The sequence below is a fragment of the Geotrypetes seraphini genome, chromosome 14 (assembly GCF_902459505.1).
Source record: "Geotrypetes seraphini chromosome 14, aGeoSer1.1, whole genome shotgun sequence".
Classification (NCBI taxonomy): domain Eukaryota; kingdom Metazoa; phylum Chordata; class Amphibia; order Gymnophiona; family Dermophiidae; genus Geotrypetes; species Geotrypetes seraphini.
The window spans coordinates 41,574,819-41,595,278 of NC_047097.1; the positions used below are offsets into that span (position 1 = coordinate 41,574,819).

The 20,460-nt window shown below is 45.1% G+C and overlaps 1 protein-coding gene across 1 annotated transcript in view; it reads left to right on the plus strand.

Annotated features, from left to right (window-relative positions):
- The window catches only part of LOC117348656 (threonine--tRNA ligase 2, cytoplasmic-like), a 68,406-nt gene that overhangs the window by 41,172 nt on the left and 6,774 nt on the right, over positions 1–20,460 (plus strand). Inside the window, exons 11-16 of the mRNA XM_033921007.1 lie at positions 5,249–5,415; positions 12,438–12,600; positions 17,279–17,416; positions 18,755–18,832; positions 18,930–19,030; positions 19,749–19,853. Coding sequence (XP_033776898.1) covers positions 5,249–5,415; positions 12,438–12,600; positions 17,279–17,416; positions 18,755–18,832; positions 18,930–19,030; positions 19,749–19,853 — 752 coding nt within the window. The remainder of the gene's footprint in view (positions 1–5,248; positions 5,416–12,437; positions 12,601–17,278; positions 17,417–18,754; positions 18,833–18,929; positions 19,031–19,748; positions 19,854–20,460) is intronic.

A 20,460-nucleotide genomic window follows, 5' to 3' on the forward strand; every position in this document is an offset into this window, starting at 1 on the left:
ACTCACATACCGGTCAATCTGACCTCCAGACAGTACCTCCGCTTCATGATCAATCATTGTCATTACCAATACAAGGTGCTGCCCTTCGGTCTTGCCTCCTCTCCAAGAGTGTTCACCAAATGTCTGATTGTGGTGGCTGCCTTTCTACGCTCTCACCACCTTCAGGTCTTTCCTTACCTGGACGACTGGTTAATCAAGGCCAATTCATCTCAGACAGTACTCCTGGCCACCAACCAAACCATCCTGTTTCTACAACTTCTGGGGTTCGAGATCAATCTACCCAAATCTCATCTCATCCCCACTCAGAGACTTCAATTCATTGGAACGGTGCTGGACACAGTCCTCATGAGAGCGTTCCTGCCGTCCAACCGTCTTCAAACTCTTCAATCTCTATGTCAGCAGGTGCTTCCACAACGTTCCATCTCTGCCAAGCAAATGATGATACTCTTGGGTCACATGGCCTCCACAGTTCATGTCACACCCTTCGCACGTCTTCACCTGCGCACTCCTCAGTGGACCCTAGCTACCCAGTGGTCCCAAGCGACGGATCCTTGCTCTCGACACATATCTGTGACATCATCTCTTCGTCAGACTCTACAATGGTGGTTGATATCCTCAAATCTCTCCAGAGGTCTTCTGTTCCATCTACCTCCTCATCAACTTGTCATCACCACCGACGCCTCCCCTTATGCCTGGGGGGCTCATTTGAATGAGTTCCAAACTCAAGGACTTTGGACAGCCCAGGAAATGAAGCATCACATCAATTTCCTGGAACTCAGAGCGATGTTTTATGCCCTCAAGGCCTTCCAACATCTTCTCTTTCCTCAAGTCCTCCTGCTGTGCACAGACAATCAAGTTGCGATTACTACATCAACAAGCAGGGTGGGACAGGCTCTCTCCTCTTGTGCCAGGAAGCCCAGAAGATTTGGGCTTGGGCCACAGATCACCAATTATTCCTGAAAGCTGTCTACATTCAGGGAGAACAGAATTCCTTAGCGGACAAACTCAGCAGAATTCTCCAGCCTCACGAGTGGACTCTCGATCCTTTAACTCTACAGTCCATCTTCGCTCAGTGGGGCACTCCTCAGATAGACCTCTTTGAAGCTCCTCACAATCACCAGCTGCCCCTCTTCTGCTCCAGACTCTACTCTCCTCACCGTCTGGCAGCGGATGCATTTCTCCTGGATTGGTCCAATCTGTTCCTGTATGCTTTCCCTCCGCTACCTCTCATGTTACGAACCTTGTTCAAGCTCAAGAGGGAACAGGCCACCATGATTCTCATCGCTCCACGATGGCCTCGGCAACATTGGTTCTCTCTTCTCCTTCAACTCAGTTCCAGGGAGCCTATGCTTCTTCCACTGTTTCATTCTCTGCTTACACAACATCAGCAGACCCTTCTACATCCCAACCTACAGTCTCTGCACCTGACAGCTTGGTATCTCTCGGGCTGACTTCGAAGGATACTCTTTTGTCTCAGCCCGTTCGTTCTATTCTAGATGCCTCCAGGAAACCGGCCACTCTACAATGTTACCATCAGAAGTGGACATGATTTTCTTCCTGGTGTCTTCTTCATCATCATGATCCCACATCCCTTGCAGTGGAGACCTTGTTGGATTACCTTCTTTCTTTGTCTGACAATGGTCTCAAGTCTACTTCCATCCGAGTCCACCTCAGTGCTATTGCTGCTTTTCATGAGCCAGTTCATGGAAAACTCCTTTCAGCTCATCCTTTGGTTTTCAGGTTCATGCGGGGTCTTTTCAATGTGAAACCACCTCTTAAAGCACCCCCTGTAGTCTGGGATCTCAATGTGGTTCTCTCTGCCTTAATGAAGCCTCCGTTTGAACCTTTGGCTACGGCTCCTTTCAAGTTTCTCACTTGGAAAGTGGTCTTCCTTATTGCTCTTACCTCTGCCAGGAAGGGTCAGTGAGCTACATGCACTAGTTGCTGATCCACCTTTCACAGTCTTTCATCACGACAAAGTGGTTCTGCGTACACATCCAAAGTTTCTCCCTAAGGTTGTCTCTGAATTCCATCTCAACCAATCCATTGTTCTGCCTGTCTTCTTTCCGAAACCTCACTCTCATTCTGGAGAACAGGCTCTGCATACTTTGGACTGTAAGCGGGCTTTAGCTTTCTATTTAGAGCATACTAAGCCCCACAGATCATCTCCCCAACTCTTTCTGTCCTTTGATCCGAATAACTTGGGACGTCCTGTTTCTAAACATACGTTGTCAAATTGGCTTGCAGCGTGCATTTCTTTCTGTTATGCTCAGTCCGGACTGACACTGGAAGGTTCGGTCTCGGCCCATAGAGTTAGAGCTAGGGCAGCATCTGTAGCTTTCCTCCGTTCCACTCCTATTGAGGAAATCTGCAAAGCTGCTACTTGGTCCTCAGTTCATACTTTTACATCTCACTATTGTCTGGAAGCATTCTCCAGACGGGATGGACACTTCGGCCAATCTGTTTTGCAAAATTTATTTTCCTAATGGCCAACCTTCCCTCCATCCCTCTTTTTGTTAGCTTGGAGGTCACCCATCAGTCAAGAATATGCAGCCTGCTTGTCCTGGGATAAAGCACAGTTACTTACCGTAACAGGTGTTATCCAGGGACAGCAGGCAGATATTCTTGCGTCCCACCCACCTCCCCGGGTTGGCTTCTTAGCTGGCTTATCCTAACTGGGGACCGCGCACCTCTGTCGGGCGGGAAGGCACTCGCGCGTGCGCGGTGCAGCCTACTAGAACTTTCCAAGTTCTTAGAGTGCAATCACTCTAAAATTGTCCGTACCGGGGCTCCGTCGGTGCCGTCACCCATCAGTCAAGAATATCTGCCTGCTGTCCCTGGATAACACCTGTTGCGGTAAGTAACTGTGCTTTTCTTTCATTGAAATTATTGGTACAGTCTCTTATTTTAAGTTTATCTTTCGATCTCTAAGCAAAACATAAAAAGATTGCAGATCATTCAAAATACTGCAGTACAGTTAATTTTTGGATTGAAACGAACCGATCACATATCGCAGTATCAAAGATTACACTGACTGACGATGGAAGCTAGAGTGGTTTTCAAGTTCGGTTGTATATGTTTCAAAGCTTTGAATGGACTTTTACCCAGTTATCTTTTTGACCATTTCAAATTCGTAAACGGAAAACATTTATGCGAATTACGATTCTTTGACTTTCCATCAATAAAGGGATATGTTTATAGATGATTCTTTGATAAAATGTTAGCATACCAGGCGGCTATGTGGGAGAGACAAGTCAGCATTCGTATATCATTTTCTACTTCCTATTTGGCCTTCAGAAAAATGTTGAAAACATATTTGGCAGATATTTTGATTAATATGTTGTGATCATACCATGTTGGTTAGTATTTCTCAGTTTGTGAACCGCACAGAACTGTGAGGTAGTTGCGGTATATAAGAATCTATGCTATGTTATATGGGAAAACTTGGGAGAGGGGGTGCGACTGAGGCCCTTCCTGCAGCAGATTATTGTCAGGTAGGAAGTTTTGCCCCCAAGTTTGTTTTCAGAATGTAGTCTTCCTTATACAAGATCCAATCATTAAAGTACAGGGGCTCATTTTCAAAGCACTTAGATACACAGAGTGCCATAGAAACCTATGGCACTGTGTGGCCCAGATTCTGTTAACAGTGCCTTCAAAAATGGTGCCAGCTGCCTATCAATTGCGCTTGGGCACCGTTACCAGAATCGGCTTTGGTAAAGGGAAAAATGCTTGAGTTCCTGAATAAATTCATGTAAACCGTTCTGAGCTCCCCTGGGAGAATGGATAGAAAATTGAATGAATGAATGAATAAATAAATAATGTAGGCCATGGTTTTAAAGGCCTACATTATTGTGTCCAACATTGGTCTCCCAACCTAAAGAAGGATATAAAACTGCTGGAGAGGGTGCAGAGACGAACAACAAAGCTAATAAAAGGTATGGAGAACTTGGAATACGAGGAACGACTTAAAAGATTGGGATTGTTCTCCCTTGAGAAAAGGAGACTGCGAGGGGATATGATCGAGACTTTCAAAATACTGAAAGGAATCGACAAAATAGAGCAGGAAAAAAAATTATTTACAATGTCCAATGTGACACGGACAAGAGGACATGGACTGAAGCTAAGGGGGGACAAGTCCAGGACAAATATCAGGAAGTTCTGCTTCACGCAACAAGTGGTGGACACCTGGAACACTCTCCCAGAAGAGATAATTGCGGAATCCACCAATCTAGGATTTAAAAGCAAACTAGATGCACATCTCCTTACGAGAGGCATAGAGGGATATGGGTGACTAAAATTATGCCAGGTGTACACCTGGCTGGGTCTCCGCGTGTGCGGATCGCCGGACTTGATGGACTGAAGGTCTGATCAGGAGAGGGCAGTTCTTATGTTCTTATGTACATTACTGGTGCCTAAGTTTTTTTTTTTGTGTGTTTTTTTTTAATGGACCTAGGGGCACCTAAGGGCATCCTTGCCCCTAACCACTCCTACTTTGACCTTAGGCACTGCTAGCCACCTTGCTGTAGGTGCCTATCCCGGAGGTGCCTAGCAGTACCTATTTTTTTATAATGGGTTTTAATTGATTAAAGCCAATTAAAGCAATTAAATTAGACGCTATATAGAGAATATGGCCCTTTTTTGCATCTAAGTGCTTTGAAGATGAGCTCCATTGTCACACATTGTGTCCTCTGCAATTGTGACTTCACTAGTTCAAGGCGAGTTACATTCAGGTAGAGTAGGTATTTCTCTGTCCCTAGACAGTTTACAATCTTGATTAAAGGAGAATGTGGCATAGTGGTTAGAGCTACACCCTCAGCACCCTTAGGCTGTGTATTCAAACCCTACACTGCTCCTTGTGACCCCAGGCAAGTCACTTAATCCTCCACTGTCCCAGGTACATTAGATAGACTATGAACCCACCAGGACAAGTAGGGAAAATGCTTGAGTACCTGATTTGTAACCAATTCTGAGCTCCTCTAGGAGGACGGGCTAAAAAATTGAATGAATAAATAAATTATACTTGACACATTGCAGGGTAAGTAACTTGCCCAGGAGTAAGACCACAAGGGATGTCGGTGGGATTTAAATCTGGCTTCCTGGGTTCTTGGCCCAATTCTCAAACCATTAATTACTGGACCATTTCAACTTCATTTAGTTTCGGCAGAATTTAAATTACACTTGGCTAGCAGCATGCACAGGCAGTATTTTGAGGAATGCCACCATTGTAATGAATATGTTTTGTTTACAGGATGAATATCACAAACGTAATTTTACTGAAGTGACTACTCCTAACATATATAATAGCAAGCTGTGGGAAGCCTCAGGCCACTGGCAACATTACAGTGAGAACATGTTCTCTTTCAGTGTTGAGAAGGAGACTTTTGCACTTAAGCCTATGAACTGCCCAGGACATTGGTTTGTACTTTTTGCCTTACTCTAAACTGAGTGTGTTCCCTGAGCTCATAATTGGTTTTGTTCTTTCTGTTTGAATTGATTTAATGTTTGGATAATATGATATGTTTTATGGAGCCTTGTTTTGTGTGTGTGTGTTTGTATTGTTAGTGAACTCAGAAATAAAGGTCAACAAATAAGTTCCAGATTGGTGGTTCTCAGATTGTGGCCTGTGTGTGGAGTCCTTTGAAAATGCTGCAGCCTGTAACCAATTGCCAGAAAGCACAATGAGGAACTCATTCTTGTGTATGAAGATTTGCCGCATTCTTCCTTTCTAAGCCATGCTGTACCAGCGTCTTCACAACAGTGATCTGCTGTGATACTCCACTCTTCTGTACTCCTGGTGGAATTTTGTGCAAAATTTTTGAAAATTCTGTGCACAATATTTCAAAAATCTGCAAAATTTATTTGTAGTGTTTTGCGTAGAATTCTCCTATCCTGAAAGTCCTTCCTGCCTTTTCCTCTCTCTGGTTCCAGCTTCAGTTCCCTCTCTTACTCCAACTGCAGTTCTCTCTCCCTCTAAATCCCACTCTTCTCTCACTTGCACCCTGAATCCCCTACTTGGCTCCCATAGTCTGGCATCTCTCTCTCTCCCTCTCTCCACTGGCTAAGAATCTTTTATTCCCTTCCCACCCTGTTTCTGGTCTTGGTCACTCTCTCTTCCTCTCTTACCACCCCGAACTCCCCCTTGCATGTCCAGCATCCATGTCCCCTAACCCCACTCGCCACCTCTCTCACTTACACCGTGAATTCCTTCCCCATTCCCCATAGTCTGGCATCTCTCTCTCTGTACGATCAAGCAGCTCACCCTCCTTTCTGGCCTGGGTTTCCTTCCCATACTGTTTCCCCTCTACATACTGGTCCATCATTTATGTCCCCAACCCTCTCCTTTTCTCTTCTTCCTGCAGGTGTAGCATCCATGTCCCCTTCTCTTCCTCCCCCCTCATCATGGGCCTAGCATCCATGTTCCCTTCTTTCCCTCCCCCCCAATTGTGATCTAGCATTTATTCCCCTTCCCCCACACAGGTCTGGCCCCTCTCCGACCGACCAACCCCACTCCGACATACATGTGGGCTTCCCTGGGCAGCCGGCTGGCAGAGGCAGCGCTGTGAACAGGCAACTCACAGCCAGCCCTGTGGGGCTTTCCCTCTGCCGCATCATCCATCTACAGGAAGTGATGCAGCAGAGGGAAGGCCCTGGCAGGGCCAACTATGAACCACCTGTTCACAGCGCTGCCTCTGCCAGCCATCTGCCACCATTGCTGCTTCTTTGGGAGGCTGTAGGTATGTCGGATCTCAGTGTGTGTGTGTGTGATGGTGATGGTGGTGGTGGGGGGGGGGGTTTGTCAGTCAGAGGTAGAGAGGCTAGACCCATGTAGGGGAAGAGAAAGGAACAGGGGCAGAACAGAAGGTTTGTGCATAATTTTGCACAGCATGTGCAGCATTCGGCATTGTGCAGTTGCATAGAATTTGCCAGGAGTACTTCAAGGAGCAACTTAGTAAATGATGGCAGTTAAAGACCTGAACAGTCCAGCTAGTCTGCCTAACACACTCATTAATTCATGATTAAATTGCCTTTCTTTGGTATTTCTTGGACGTAGACAGTAGAAGTCTGCCAGCACTATCCTTAGGTTCCAACTACTGGGGTTACCGTCAAAGCCCACTCCAGCCTATCCAAACCAAACTGCCATATACGAGACACAGACCATGCAAGTCTGCCCAGTACCGGCCTTAGCTCTTCATAGGAAGAGTTGCCATCTAAGCACCATGCGACTCATCAAACACACATGGAACCATTTAAGGGTTTGTTTTTTTTTCATACCATTCGTTTTATGTTCAAATAATTTTTATTGAAGTCAAAATAACAAAAGTAAGACAAACACTTACAATTTTCAAAGTAGAACACAACCATACCCCCACCAAAGAAAAACCTCCCTCCACCCACCTATCATACCATTCATTTTAAATATTTGTATGTGTGATTGATGAGTCGAATAGTTCTTAGATGGCGACTTTGCCAGTGAAGAGCTAAGGCCGGTACTGGGCAGACTTGCATGGTCTGTGTCCTTTATATGGCAATTCGGTTTGAACAGGCTGGAGAGAGCTTTCATGGAAACTCCAATAATTTAAAATGTGCTGACAGTGTTGGGCAGGTTTTTATAGCCTGTATCCCACAATAAAACAAGATGGTGGATATTTGTGTTATTGTAACCCGCATAGGTTTTATATAGAATAGAAATCTTTAAAATAAATACAGTACACCCCTGCGAATTCGTAGTCGGCAATTCGCGGACTCAGTCATTTGCGGTATTTTCTGACCGCCTCTTCGGTCAGAAAATAATGCAAATGACTGACTAATGGAAAAGCTCTATTTTTTCCCTGGCCACCTGCCTCCCGTGTACCCTTCCACAAAGCAGTGAGAGGGGAAAGCAGAACTACAAATTCCCTCCTCCCACCACCAACATGGCGATCACATCACTCCCGACGTCAGCCTCTTCTCGCTGAAACCTGGAGCGCGTTTCCCATGTGGGGTTATGTGGAGGAGGAGGTTGAGTGCACAGGAACCGGCAACTTGAAAGCTGAGACGCTGCCGACTAAGGTGACCAGGTAAGCGCCGTTGTTCGGGCCGGAGCAAGAGAGGAGGAGGGGGAATACCGATAACAGTACTCTTCTGATATTCGCAGTTTTTCAACATTCAAGGTCACTCCGCGAACATAACCTCCACAAATCTCAAGGGAGTACTGTAAATGAAATACTTAAGCCAGTGGAATGTGTATGTTTATCTCAAAGTGCCTGGATCTCCTTTTTTTAAAATAAATCATCCTTTTAAAAAAAAATCTCTTTTGAGTGGATACTGTACTGTTCATGGAAGAAAGTGTTTATGAACAACTTGAAAAACTGAAAGTGGATAAAGCTATGGGACAGGAATATCTGTTCCAGAATATTGAGGGAGCTCAGAGAGGTTCTGGTGGGTCCTCTTAACGATTTGTTCAATAAATCTTTAGAGACGGGAGAGGTTCTGCGGGACTGGAGAAGAGCGAATGTGGTTCCTCTTCACAAAAGTGGTTGCAGAGATGAAGCAGGAAACTACAGGCCGGAAAGCCTCACTTTAGTTATTGGAAAAATAATGGAAATATTGCTGAAGGAAAGGATGGTGAAATTCTTAGAATATAATGGATTACAAGATCCAAGGCAATATGGGTTTACTAAAGGTAATTGGATCAAGGACGTGCGCTAGATGTAATTTATTTAGATTTCAGCAAAGCCTTTGACATGATTCCTCATAGGAGGCTCTTAAATTCCATGGGCTGAAATTAGGGCCCAAAGGGGTGAACTGGATTAGAAGCTGGTTGACGGAGAGATGCCAGAGGGTGGTGGTTAATGGAATTCACTCGGAGGAGGGAAAGGTGAATAGTGGAGTGCCTCAGGGTCGGTGCTGGGACTGATTCTGTTCAATATGTTTGTGAGTGACATTGCTGAAGGGTTAGAACATAAGGTTTGCCTTTTTGCAGATGATACCAAGATTTATAACACAGTGGACACTCCGGAGGGAGTGGAAAACATGAAAAAGGATCTGCAAAACTTAGAAGAATGGTCTAACATCTGGCAATTAAGAACATAAGAACATAAGAAGTTGCCTCCACTGGGTCAGACCGAGGTCCATCTCGCCCAGCGGTCCGCTCCCGCGGCGGCCCATCAGGTCCGTGACCTGTGAAGTGGTTTCTGCCTATTTCTATAAACTACCTTTAGTTATATCTGTACCCCTCTATCTCCTTATCCTCCAGGAACCTATCCAAACCCTCCTTGAACCCCTGTACAGAGTTCTGGCCTATCACATTCTCTGGAAGCGCGTTCCATGTGTCCACCACCCTCTGGGTAAAAAAGAACTTCCTAGCATTTGTTTTAAACCTGTCCCCTTTCAGTTTCTCTGAGTGACCCCTAGTGCTTGTGGCTCCCCACAGTTTGAAAAATCTGTCCTTATTCACTTTCTCTATGCCCTTAAGGATTTTGAAGGTTTCTATCATGTCCCCTCTAAGTCTCCTCTTCTCCAGGGAGAACAGCCCCAGCATTTTTAACCTGTCAGCGTATGAAAAATTTTCCATACCATTTATTAGTTTAGTCGCCCTCCTCTGCACTCCCTCGAGTATCGCCATGTCCTTCTTGAGGTACGGTGACCAGTATTGAACACAGTACTCCAGGTGCGGGCGCACCATTGCGCGATACAGCGGCATGATGACTTCCTTCGTCCTGGTTGTAATACCTTTTTTGATGATGCCCAGCATTCTGTTTGCTTTCTTTGAGGCTGTCGCACATTGCGCCGATGGTTTCAGTGTTGTGTCGACCATCACCCCCAGGTCCCTTTCAAGGTTACTCACCCCTAGCAGTGTTCCCCCCATTTTGTAGCTGAACATCGGGTTCTTTTTCCCTACATGCATGACCTTGCATTTTTCTACGTTAAAACTCATTTGCCACTTTTTTGCCCAGTCTTCCAGTTTCGTTAGGTCCCTTTGCAGGTCTTCACAGTCTTCCGTGTTTCTAACCCTGCTGCAGAGTTTGGTGTCATCAGCAAATTTGATAACCTCACATTTTGTCCCTGCCTCCAGATCGTTAATAAATATGTTGAACAGTAGAGGTCCCAGCACTGACCCCTGTGGAACTCCGCTCGTGACCCATTGCCAGTCAGAGTATTGGCCTTTTACTCCAACCCTCTGCTTCCTGCCTGCCAACCAGTGTTTGATCCATCGGTAGATATCCCCTTGCACCCCGTGGTACCACAGCTTTTTAAGTAGCCGTTCATGAGGTACCTTGTCGAAGGCTTTTTGGAAGTCAAGGTAAATGATGTCTATGGATTCCCCCTTATCCATCTGGCTGTTTATTCCCTCAAAGAAGTACAGCAAGTTCGTGAGGCATGACCTTCCCTTGCAGAAGCCATGTTGGCTCGCCTTCAGTTGTCCATGGTTTTCTATGTATTCGCATATTGTGTCCTTTACCATTGCTTCCATCATCTTCCCTGGAACCGAGGTCAAGCTCACAGGCCTGTAGTTTCCCGGGTTACCCCTTGATCCCTTCTTAAAGATGGGCGTGACATTTGCTATTTTCCAGTCCTCTGGGATCTCCCCTGTTTTTAGGGAGAGGTTACATATTTGGCGAAGTGTCTCTGCTATTTCGTTTCTCAGTTCTTTTAGTACCCTTGGGTGGATGCCGTCCGGGCCTGGTGATTTGTCGCTCTTTAGTCTGTCTATCTGTCTGAGGACATCCTCTTTGCTCACCTCTAGTTTTACCAGCCTTTCATCTTGTTCTCCGTTTATAATCTCCTCGGGTTCCGGAATATTGGTTGTGTCCTCTCTGGTGAAGACTGACGAGAAGAATTTGTTTAACCTGTCAGCTATCTCTTTTTCCTCCTGTATCGCTCCTTTCCTGTCTCCGTCATCCAGTGGTCCCACTTCCTCTCTGGCTGGTTGTCTCCCTTTCACATACCTGAAGAAGGGTTTGAAGTTTCTTGCTTCTCCTGCCAGTCTTTCCTCATATTCTCTCTTTGCTTTCCTGACCTCTTGATGACATTCTTTCTGGTGTCTTTTGTGCTCTTCCTGGTTTTCCCTTGTTGGTTCCTTTTTCCATTTCTTGAAGGATGATTTCTTGTCGCTTATAGCCTTTTTAACTGCAGTTGTTATCCATGCTGGGTTTTTAGTTCGATTTTTTTTGCACCCTTTCCTAAACTTTGGGACGTACAGGTCTTGTGCCTCGAGCACTGTGCATTTAAGCAGTGTCCAGGCTTCCTTTACGGTGTTCACCTTCCCTGAGCTGTTGCTGAGCTTTTTTCCTACCATTTTCCTCATGTCCTTGTAGTTTCCTTTTCTGAAGTTGAGTGCTGTCGTTGTGGTTCTTTTCACCTTGGTTGTTCCCATGTGAAGAAGTGCAGAGTGATGCATTTGGGGGGTAGAAATCTGAGGGAACTTTATGTGCTGAGAGGTGAGAGGCTGATAAGCGCTGATGTAGAGAGGGACCTTGGATTGATTGTGTTTGAGGATCTAAAGGCATCTAAACAGTGTGATAAGGCGGTGGCTGTAGCCAGAAGGATGCTAGGCTGTATAGAAAGAGGAATAACTAGTAGAAGAAGGGAGTTGTTGATGCCCCTATATAGGTCATTGGTGAGGCCACACTTGGAGTATTGAGTTCAATTTTGGAGGCCATATCTGGTGAAGGATATAAAAAGACTTGAAATGGTCCAGAGGAAGGTGACAAAAATGGTAAGGGGTTTGAACCAAAAGAAGTATGAGAAGAGACTGGAAGACTTAGCTATAGTGAGGTGAAGACAGAACAGATTCACTATAAGCTAAGTGATTGTCTGATGAAATAGAAAGGTTTACATATAAAAAAATGATTTATACACAAAAAAATGTCATTGAAAAAACTAGGAGATAAATATAAAAAATTAATAAAGGTTGGACCGACGAAGCACAAAGCAACCGGTGTCACATACCCAATTGCAGCCTGAAGATCCATACATTTGATAAACACACCCTTAAGGGTGGTTTAATGCAGTATTAGATAGTCCTTGATGTTAGAGCCATTAAGACAAACTAATACATGACTTGATCGATTTAACAATAGTGGCTGGTTGCACATATTGATAGTGGCCTAGCATACCCACTTAACAGAAGTTAATGGAAATGTGTAAATAATTCTTTTAAAAGCTTTTAACACTCTCATTAATTCAGGAGGTAATACACAGTGCATCCCTCCTCTCGCTGTGATTTGCTTTAGTTATCAACTGAACTGTCTAAAGAAGTATTTTTGCACTGCTGTTATTAAAGCTAATGATATCTTGAGATAATTTTTCTTTATCTGTTAAAAATCAGAATTGATTCCAATTATCTGTTTTGCGTAAGAATGTGGTTACTGTCCAGAAAGGTAGTTCATTGTATGAATATTATATAAAGAATAATAGACCTAAGTTTATTGCTTATGAATTTTTATATTGTACAGTTTAATGTTTGCTCATCGCCCACGGTCATGGAGGGAAATGCCTACTCGATTTGCAGACTTTGGTGTCCTCCATCGTAATGAACTGTCTGGGACTTTGAGTGGATTGACCCGAGTTAGGCGCTTCCAGCAAGACGATGCTCATATCTTTTGTACTATGGAACAGGTAGAGAAAAAGTGTGCAAATTGAAGCTGTATGGACATGCTGTGTATAAGCAGTGGAGTTAAGCAGGATGCATTTTGTAGTGGTTTCAACAGTCAGACTAAGAGAGGTTTGTTAGTAGATTTTGAGAAGAATTAGTCATTCGAATGGTAATAATGCCCAAATAGTATAGGTAACACCAAATAATTATTGGAGACCTGAAAGTCATATAAATAACTAATATTTTAATATAAAGACTACAGTTTTATTTTTTTTAATTATGTTAGATTTTTAGATACAGTGGTGCCTCGCATAACAGACGCCTCGCACAGCGAACGCTGCGCACAACGAACTTTATGTCTTGATCCGTACAACGAACTTCGTTTCACACAACGAAGTCGCCCGAGCTGCATCCTTCCGCGCAGGCACTGCGCTTAACTGCCCTCTCTCCGCCTGGTTCCCTCTTGCCCCCCCCGACTCCCCGACACGATCGGGGCAACAGGGAGCTCAAGCCCTCTTGCCCCCCCCGACTCCCCGACACGATCGGGGCAAGAGGGAGCTCAAGCCCTCTTGCCCCCCCGACTCCCCGACACGATCGGGGCAAGAGGGAGCTCAAGCCCTCTTGCCCCCCCCGACTCCCCGACACGATCGGGGCAAAAGGGAGCCCAAGCCCTCTTGCCCCGCCGATTCCCCGACACGATCGGGGCAAAAGGGAGCCCAAGCCCTCTTGCCCCGCCGATTCCCCAACTCCCCGACAATATCGGGCCAGGAGGGAGCCCAAGTCCTCCTGGCCACGGCGACCCCCTAACCCCACCCTGCACTACATTACGGGCAGGAGGGATCCCAGGCCCTCCTGCCCTCGACGCAAACCCCCCCTCCCCCCAACGACCGCCCCCCCCCCCAAGAACCTCCGACCGCCCCCCCAGCCGACCCGCGACCCCCCTGGCCGACCCCCACGACACCCCCAACCCTCTTCCCCGTACCTTTCTGTAGTTGGCCGGACAGACGGGAGCCAAACCCGCCTGTCCAGCAGGCAGCCATCGACGGAATGAGGCCGGATTGGCCCATCCGTCCCAAAGCTCCGCCTACTGGTGGGGCCTAAGGCGCCTGGGCCAATCAGAATAGGCCCGGGAGCCTTAGGTCCCTCCTGCGGGCGGGGCCTGAGGCACATGGGCCCAACCCGACCATGTGCCTCAGGCCCTGCCCCCAGGAGGGACCTAAGGCTCCCGGGCCTATTCTGATTGGCCCAGGCGCCTTAGGCCCCACCAGTAGGCGGAGCTTTGGGACGGATGGGCCAATCCGGCCTCATTCCGTCGATGGCTGCCTGCCGGACAGGCGGGTTTGGCTCCCGTCTGTCCGGCCAACTACAGAAAGGTACGGGGAAGGGGGTTGGGGGTGTCGTGGGGGTCGGCCAGGGGGGTCGCGGGTCGGCTGGGGGTCGGTCGGAGGTTCTTGGGGGGGGGCGGTCGTTGGGGGGAGGGGGGGTTTGCGTCGAGGGCAGGAGGGCCTGGGATCCCTCCTGCCCGTAATGTAGTGCAGGGTGGGGTTAGGGGGTCGCCGTGGCCAGGAGGACTTGGGCTCCCTCCTGGCCCGATATTGTCGGGGAGTTGGGGAATCGGCGGGGCAAGAGGGCTTGGGCGCCCTTTTGCCCCGATCGGGTCGGGGAGTCGGGGGGGCAAGAGGGCTTGAGCTCCCTTTTGCCCCGATCGTGTCGGGGAGTCGGGGGGGCAAGAGGGCTTGAGCTCCCTCTTGCCCCGATCGTGTCGGGGAGTCGGGGGGGGCAAGAGGGCTTGAGCTCCCTCTTGCCCCGATCGTGTCGGGGAGTCGGGGGGGCAAGAGGGCTTGAGCTCCCTCTTGCCCCGATCGTGTCGGGGGTGCCAGGGACTACACGGAGTCACCCACCGTACCACCCGATTCGGGTAAGCGCAGGTATCGGTGGGTGGCTTATTTGCGGGGGGGTGCCTTATTTTACATTTTTTTCTAAAAAGGGGGGGCTGTCTTATTTGATGGCCCTGCCTTATCATCGGGGAAACACGGTAGAAAAAAAAAAAAAATGAACAGTTAAGTCCCAGTTTTTGCCGCTGAGACTCTGCCCTCTCACTGTAAAATTAGACTCTACTTAGTCTGTCTTTAAATTTAAAAAATGTGTGTTGTTTTAAAAAACAATTATGTTTTTAGATGTATCTAAATAAAAATAATAACCAAAAATTTATCTTTTTTTATGTCATCTTAGCATATTTTATGCTACAGAACGAATTATTTTTTTTAACATGTATTGTTATGGGAAAACGCGTTTCACACAACGAACGTTTCACATAACAAACTTGCTCCTGGAACGGATTAAGTTCGTTGTGTGAGGCACCACTGTATTTGTAATTTAGTGGATCTCGGGAAGAATTTTAACAGCGATTGGCTGGTCCGGAACCTTCTCTCTGACTTTAGAATTGACTTCAGGGGAAAGGTTTGTGGGCTGGAAGCATGCAATTGCTGCATGTGCTTGGCCCTTCCTTTTTCCGGAGTAGTGGCGGTGGTGGGGGATGATTGCATTGAACATTTTGGGTGGCAGTGGGGGGGGAGGGGGTGGATGTAGCATATCGGCAGGGAGGAATTGGTGTGGCTTCAGCGGGAGACAGGCAGGCTTTGGCGCAGGTCAGCTTCAGGGGAGGGAGGAAGGGGAGGGACAAAGGTTGGAAGGCAGTGATGGGGAGGAGGCAAGAACTTGGGACACAGAAGGAACGGAGGGGGCATGAACGTGGGACACAAGGGAGGGAGGAATGGGGCACTAACTTGGGACATAGGCGGGAGGGGAGAGAATAGAAAGGGACAATTGTTGGGCTTGAGCGTTTGAGTGAGAGGGAAAGAGATGAATCACATGGGGAAAGGAAGAGGAAAATTGGGCATAGAGAGAGAGAAAGGAGTGAGGAAGAGATGCATGGGGAATAGAAGGATGAGCGGGAGAAATGTTGGCTGTGGTGGTGGAGAGGGAACAGAGGGATAAATTGAAGGGGATGCAAGGGGGAAGAATGTTGGGCATAGTGATGGAGGGAAAGATGTGGCATGGTGTTGGAGAGGGGTTATAGAAGGAGAAATGGGCATGAGGCTGGTGGGCAGTGGTGAAAAATACTGCACATGATCTGGGGATGAGAGAGGAAGAAAAGTTGGACTCATGAAGGGACAGAGAGCGATGTTGGTTGGGGAATGGGATGAGGTCTGGAGGAGAGGAAGCATACAGGAGGCAAAAAGAAAGAAATATTGGATGCACAGTCACCAGACATAATGCATGAAATCACCAGACAACAAAGGTAGGAAAAATGATTTCATTTTCAATTTAGTGATCAAAATGTCAGTTTTGAGAATTTATATCTGCTGTCTATATTTTGCACTATATTTGTCTATTTTTCTATAGTTGTTACTGAGGTGACATTGCATATTTTAAAGTCATCTGCCTTGACCTCTTTGAAACTCCCCTGTATATAAATGATAATTTAACATTTTCTCTGCATTTATAATTTTGTGGTTACCATTATGTATTAATAAGATTATATTGTGTGTATATGAACATAAGAATTGCCACTGGGCGGAGTTTGGGCAGGTCAGGGGCAGAGTTGGGGGTGGAGCTTGGGCGGGGGGGTACTTGGTTAGTATTTGTTAGGCTTAGGGCAGGGATCTCAAAGTCCCTCCTTGAGGGCCGCAATCCAGTCGGGTTTTCAGGATTTCCTCAATGAATATGCATTGAAAGCAGTGCATGCACATAGATCTTATGCATATTCAATGGGGAAATCCTGAAAACCCGACTGGATTGTGGACCTCAAGGAGGGACTTTGAGACCCCTGGCTTAGGGAGTACTTGGTTTGAAAAGGTTGAGAAACACTGTTCTAAAGCACAAATAAAGCAGGACATAGTTACTTCAGTTTCAAGGCAATCAAATCAGACACAGGAATGGATAAAGAAAGGTGAACTTAAGCCTAAAGGTGAGAGTGGTAATCATCATTATACTGGAGAGCATGTGAAAGACAAGATGGTTCACCACCAACATAGAAAAACCTCTTAGTAAGATGGACAAAGAGAACTGAAAATAGTTATACATTTTGCGGCCCTTTTACAAAGATGCAGGAAAATGTGGTTTTAGCATGCCCTTAGGTTTTTCTGCAAGCTAAGGCCATCTTTGCCAAACCATAAAATGGCTGATTTTCCTTTTCTTGTACTAATAAGATGGAGGCCGATCAATAAATATTTTGCAATATCAGTATGTTTGATACTACAGAATGTTTGGGATAGGGAAAAGGGAGGGAGATCAAAGAGAGAGAAGAAGGGAAAGTTAGGGGTTTTGGATTTAACCTGCACAGTGACGTTTTTAGTGTGGGTTTATTTACTTTGTGGAATCAATGTTCTTGATGCAAAAGTTTATTGATCACCATAAAAGACAAAGTCGTCCACATTGAGGTGGATGGCTTTGTCTTTTATGGTGATCAATAAACTTTTGTATCAAAAACATTGATTCCACAGCTTCTTTTTTCTTTGGATCTTCCATAATCACTGTGGAATAACGGGCTTCTGTTGTGTGCCTTTATTTACTATGTAACATGCTTATGGCTTTTAGAAACCGAACTGGGTTCTTGCTAAGGCAGAATTAGCAAAATTTTATAAGGAACTGTATAAGGAAAGAGGAAGAACTGAATCTTTCTCTTCTTTTGCATTGCAGATTGAGGAGGAGATTAAAGGCTGTCTTCAGTTCCTGCAGGCAGTTTATGCTGTGTTTGGTTTTACCTTCCAACTCCATCTTTCTACAAGACCTGAGAATTTTCTTGGTGAAATAGAGATCTGGAATCAGGCTGAAAAGGTATAGGAAGAACCACTGGACTATTTATTTGGGGGGGTCAGCTATAGAATAAAGTTTATGTAAGGTCATGAGCAGGTCATCTCTTCTTGCTTTCTAATGCCCTGATCACCCAGTCTACCTCTTGTCTACTCTGCTCCATTTTTGACAGATATCTAGTGATTTCTCCCCCCTTTTATGCTTGATTGGCATCTATCTGTGATTCTGCAATGTTTAGCATTCATCTCGAAATATTAATCCATTTTGTGTTGTTTATGGATCCTTTTTATACCCAAAGAAAGAACAGTGAAGGTGACCTCTGTGTTCTGTCAATTTTATTTACTTAGAGACTCGACACATACATGTTTTGGCCCACACGGCCTGCATCAGGAGTCTACAGTACAAAAAACATGAAATGAATGCATAAAAAATGTAGCTAAATAAAACCAATATGATAAAATAATGAAAAAAACATGCATCTTAAATTAGTCAACAACATTAGTAACAAAGTTAAAAATAATGCTTTATGCAAAACTAGAGGGTATCTTCACTTGGAGCTGCAGTACAAAAGATGCACAAAAATATTGAGAGAAAATATCTGCCATACAAGAAATTGAATACAAAGACAAAATAAACATTGTCAAAACCAACACTTAAAACTACTACTGCTGCAGAGTGACGCTCACATATAAATGATCTTAAGCCTGGAGTTACATCCAATCATACATGTAGTTAGGTATCATTGGAAACAGAGTTGCAGACAAAAACAATATTAGGTAACTATTGGGATGTGTACTTTTGTTTTGAGTCTTGCTTAAGTTATATTTATTTTCATGAACTTTATATCTGCAAATTACATAGTTGTTGATCATACTGATTCTACTTAACAGAGGACTTTATGTTATTCGGCAACATTCTATCGTCTTGTAAAAATGCACACATTTTAGGACATCAACACATAAAATAACCCTTGAAAAAAGTTATTTATATATATATATATATACAGTGGTACCTCGGTTTACTAGTGCACCGGTTTGCGAGTGTTTTGCAAGACGAGCAAAACATTCGCAAAATCAGTGCCTCGGAAACCGAGTGTGCCTCGATTTACGAACTGCGCCCCCTGCGATCCGGCACCCCGTCCTGCGATTCGACACCCCTCCGCCGCAATCCAGCACCCTCCCCCCCCCCCCCCGGCTGTGACTTGAAATCCCCCAGACCCACCCGAACAGGCTTCTTAGTTCCATCTTGGCCTCAGCACCGGCACCGGCATGTCCTATGCGTTGGTGCAGGTGCCCGAAGATCGGCCTCCTCTTCTTTGCTGGACCTTGAGCATCTCCTTACATTTCTTTCTGTCATTTATAGCAACTGGAAAACAGTTTGAATGAATTTGGAGAACCATGGAAGCTAAATCCAGGGGATGGAGCATTTTACGGTCCTAAGGTTAGTAATGAAATATTCTGTGCGTGTTAGTATCTGCTATATTTGATAATGGAAGATGAGGTACTGTTCTTTAGCTCACCTGTTTTTCCCCTTGCAGATTGATATAAAGATCAAAGATGCTATTGGCAGATACCATCAATGTGCTACCATCCAGCTTGACTTCCAGCTGCCCATCCGATTTAACCTTACATATGTTGCGTAAGTGAGCTGTTTGTTTTTGCTGTTTTGACCGCAGCCAGGTCAGTTTGTAAAGAACCGTGTCCCATCTTACATTTTGGTACCTTTTTAGCTTGGGTCTTATGATTGTTTCATTTCCAAGTGTCTACAGAGTGCTAAGCAAAATGTACTGCCGTAAGCTTAGGGTGGATGTAATCTTGGTAAAACATTTATTTTGGCACCCATTGCTTTTCTGTGCGATCAGAGCCATGCTGAAGAAAGTATTAATATTCAGCTACAATTGGAGCTTCATACATATGCCACTGCACCTGATTTTGGCCTTTTAAGGCCCTGATGGAATAACAGCTTAAGTTCGTGTGCACCAAAAATAAGTAAACATTTACTCATGTATTTTTATTTTTATTTTACTACATTGTCATGCCTTCTTTTCTATCTGTTACCCTTGGCTGGCTTCCTGCTGACGAAAGGGTGAGCTGCTGCTACTTTTTTTTTTTTTTACATGATGCCCTAGAGTTTCTTGAGACTGCTGGCCCCAGAAAGAAACTGGGAGGTGGTAAGGAGTGCTGCTTGATGACTTGCAGAAGCCCACAGTGAAGAATGAGGGGGAAGAGCAAGACTTCTTGTAGTACCTGTGATCCATTAGTCTGTCTTTTACAAGCATTCGCACTTTCATGGGTCACCAGTTGAGAATCTCTGCCACAAACCCCTATAAACAGTAAATGTCTTGTATCCTTTTCAGTAAGGATGGTGACGATAAGAAGAGACCAGTGATCATTCACCGAGCCATTCTGGGATCTGTAGAGAGGATGATAGCCATTCTTTCTGAAAATTATGGAGGGAAATGGTAGGTATCATATTGTGCACGCAAATAACATTTCAGAGTCAAATCTGGATCTAAGTGCCTGTATGTAATGATGCCCTGTTATGAAGACTCACCTAAGCTGTCCCAAATTATGTTTGTTATAGACACAGTGGACTAATGAAATAGTTGACTGTTTCATTGATCCAAGGTGTCTGTAACCTAGATCTTATGAAATGATTGCTTTCTTGCATTTTGGGACCAAATTGTGTTTGTCCTGAAACAATACAATACAATTTTTATTTATATACTGCCAATACCTCCATGAAGTTCACAGTGGTTTACATAAATAATTATGAAGATACAAATTATTAAATAGTATTACAATATTTAGAAATTATTAATAACAAATTCTTGAAATAGAAAGGTCTTTTTTTGAAAATCTTAAAATTAGATTCCTGGTTAATATTAGTCAGTAAAGTTTTCCAAAGTTTTGCTGCTTGATAAGCCCATGTGGTGTTAAAAGATCATATGGAGTTTTAACAGTCTGTAAAGCTTTCTCTTGCACAAAATAAACAAACGTTGTAGATTAATATGACACAGATGATAACTGAAATCTTGATTCTGATTTGAATTGCAATAGAGATCCTAT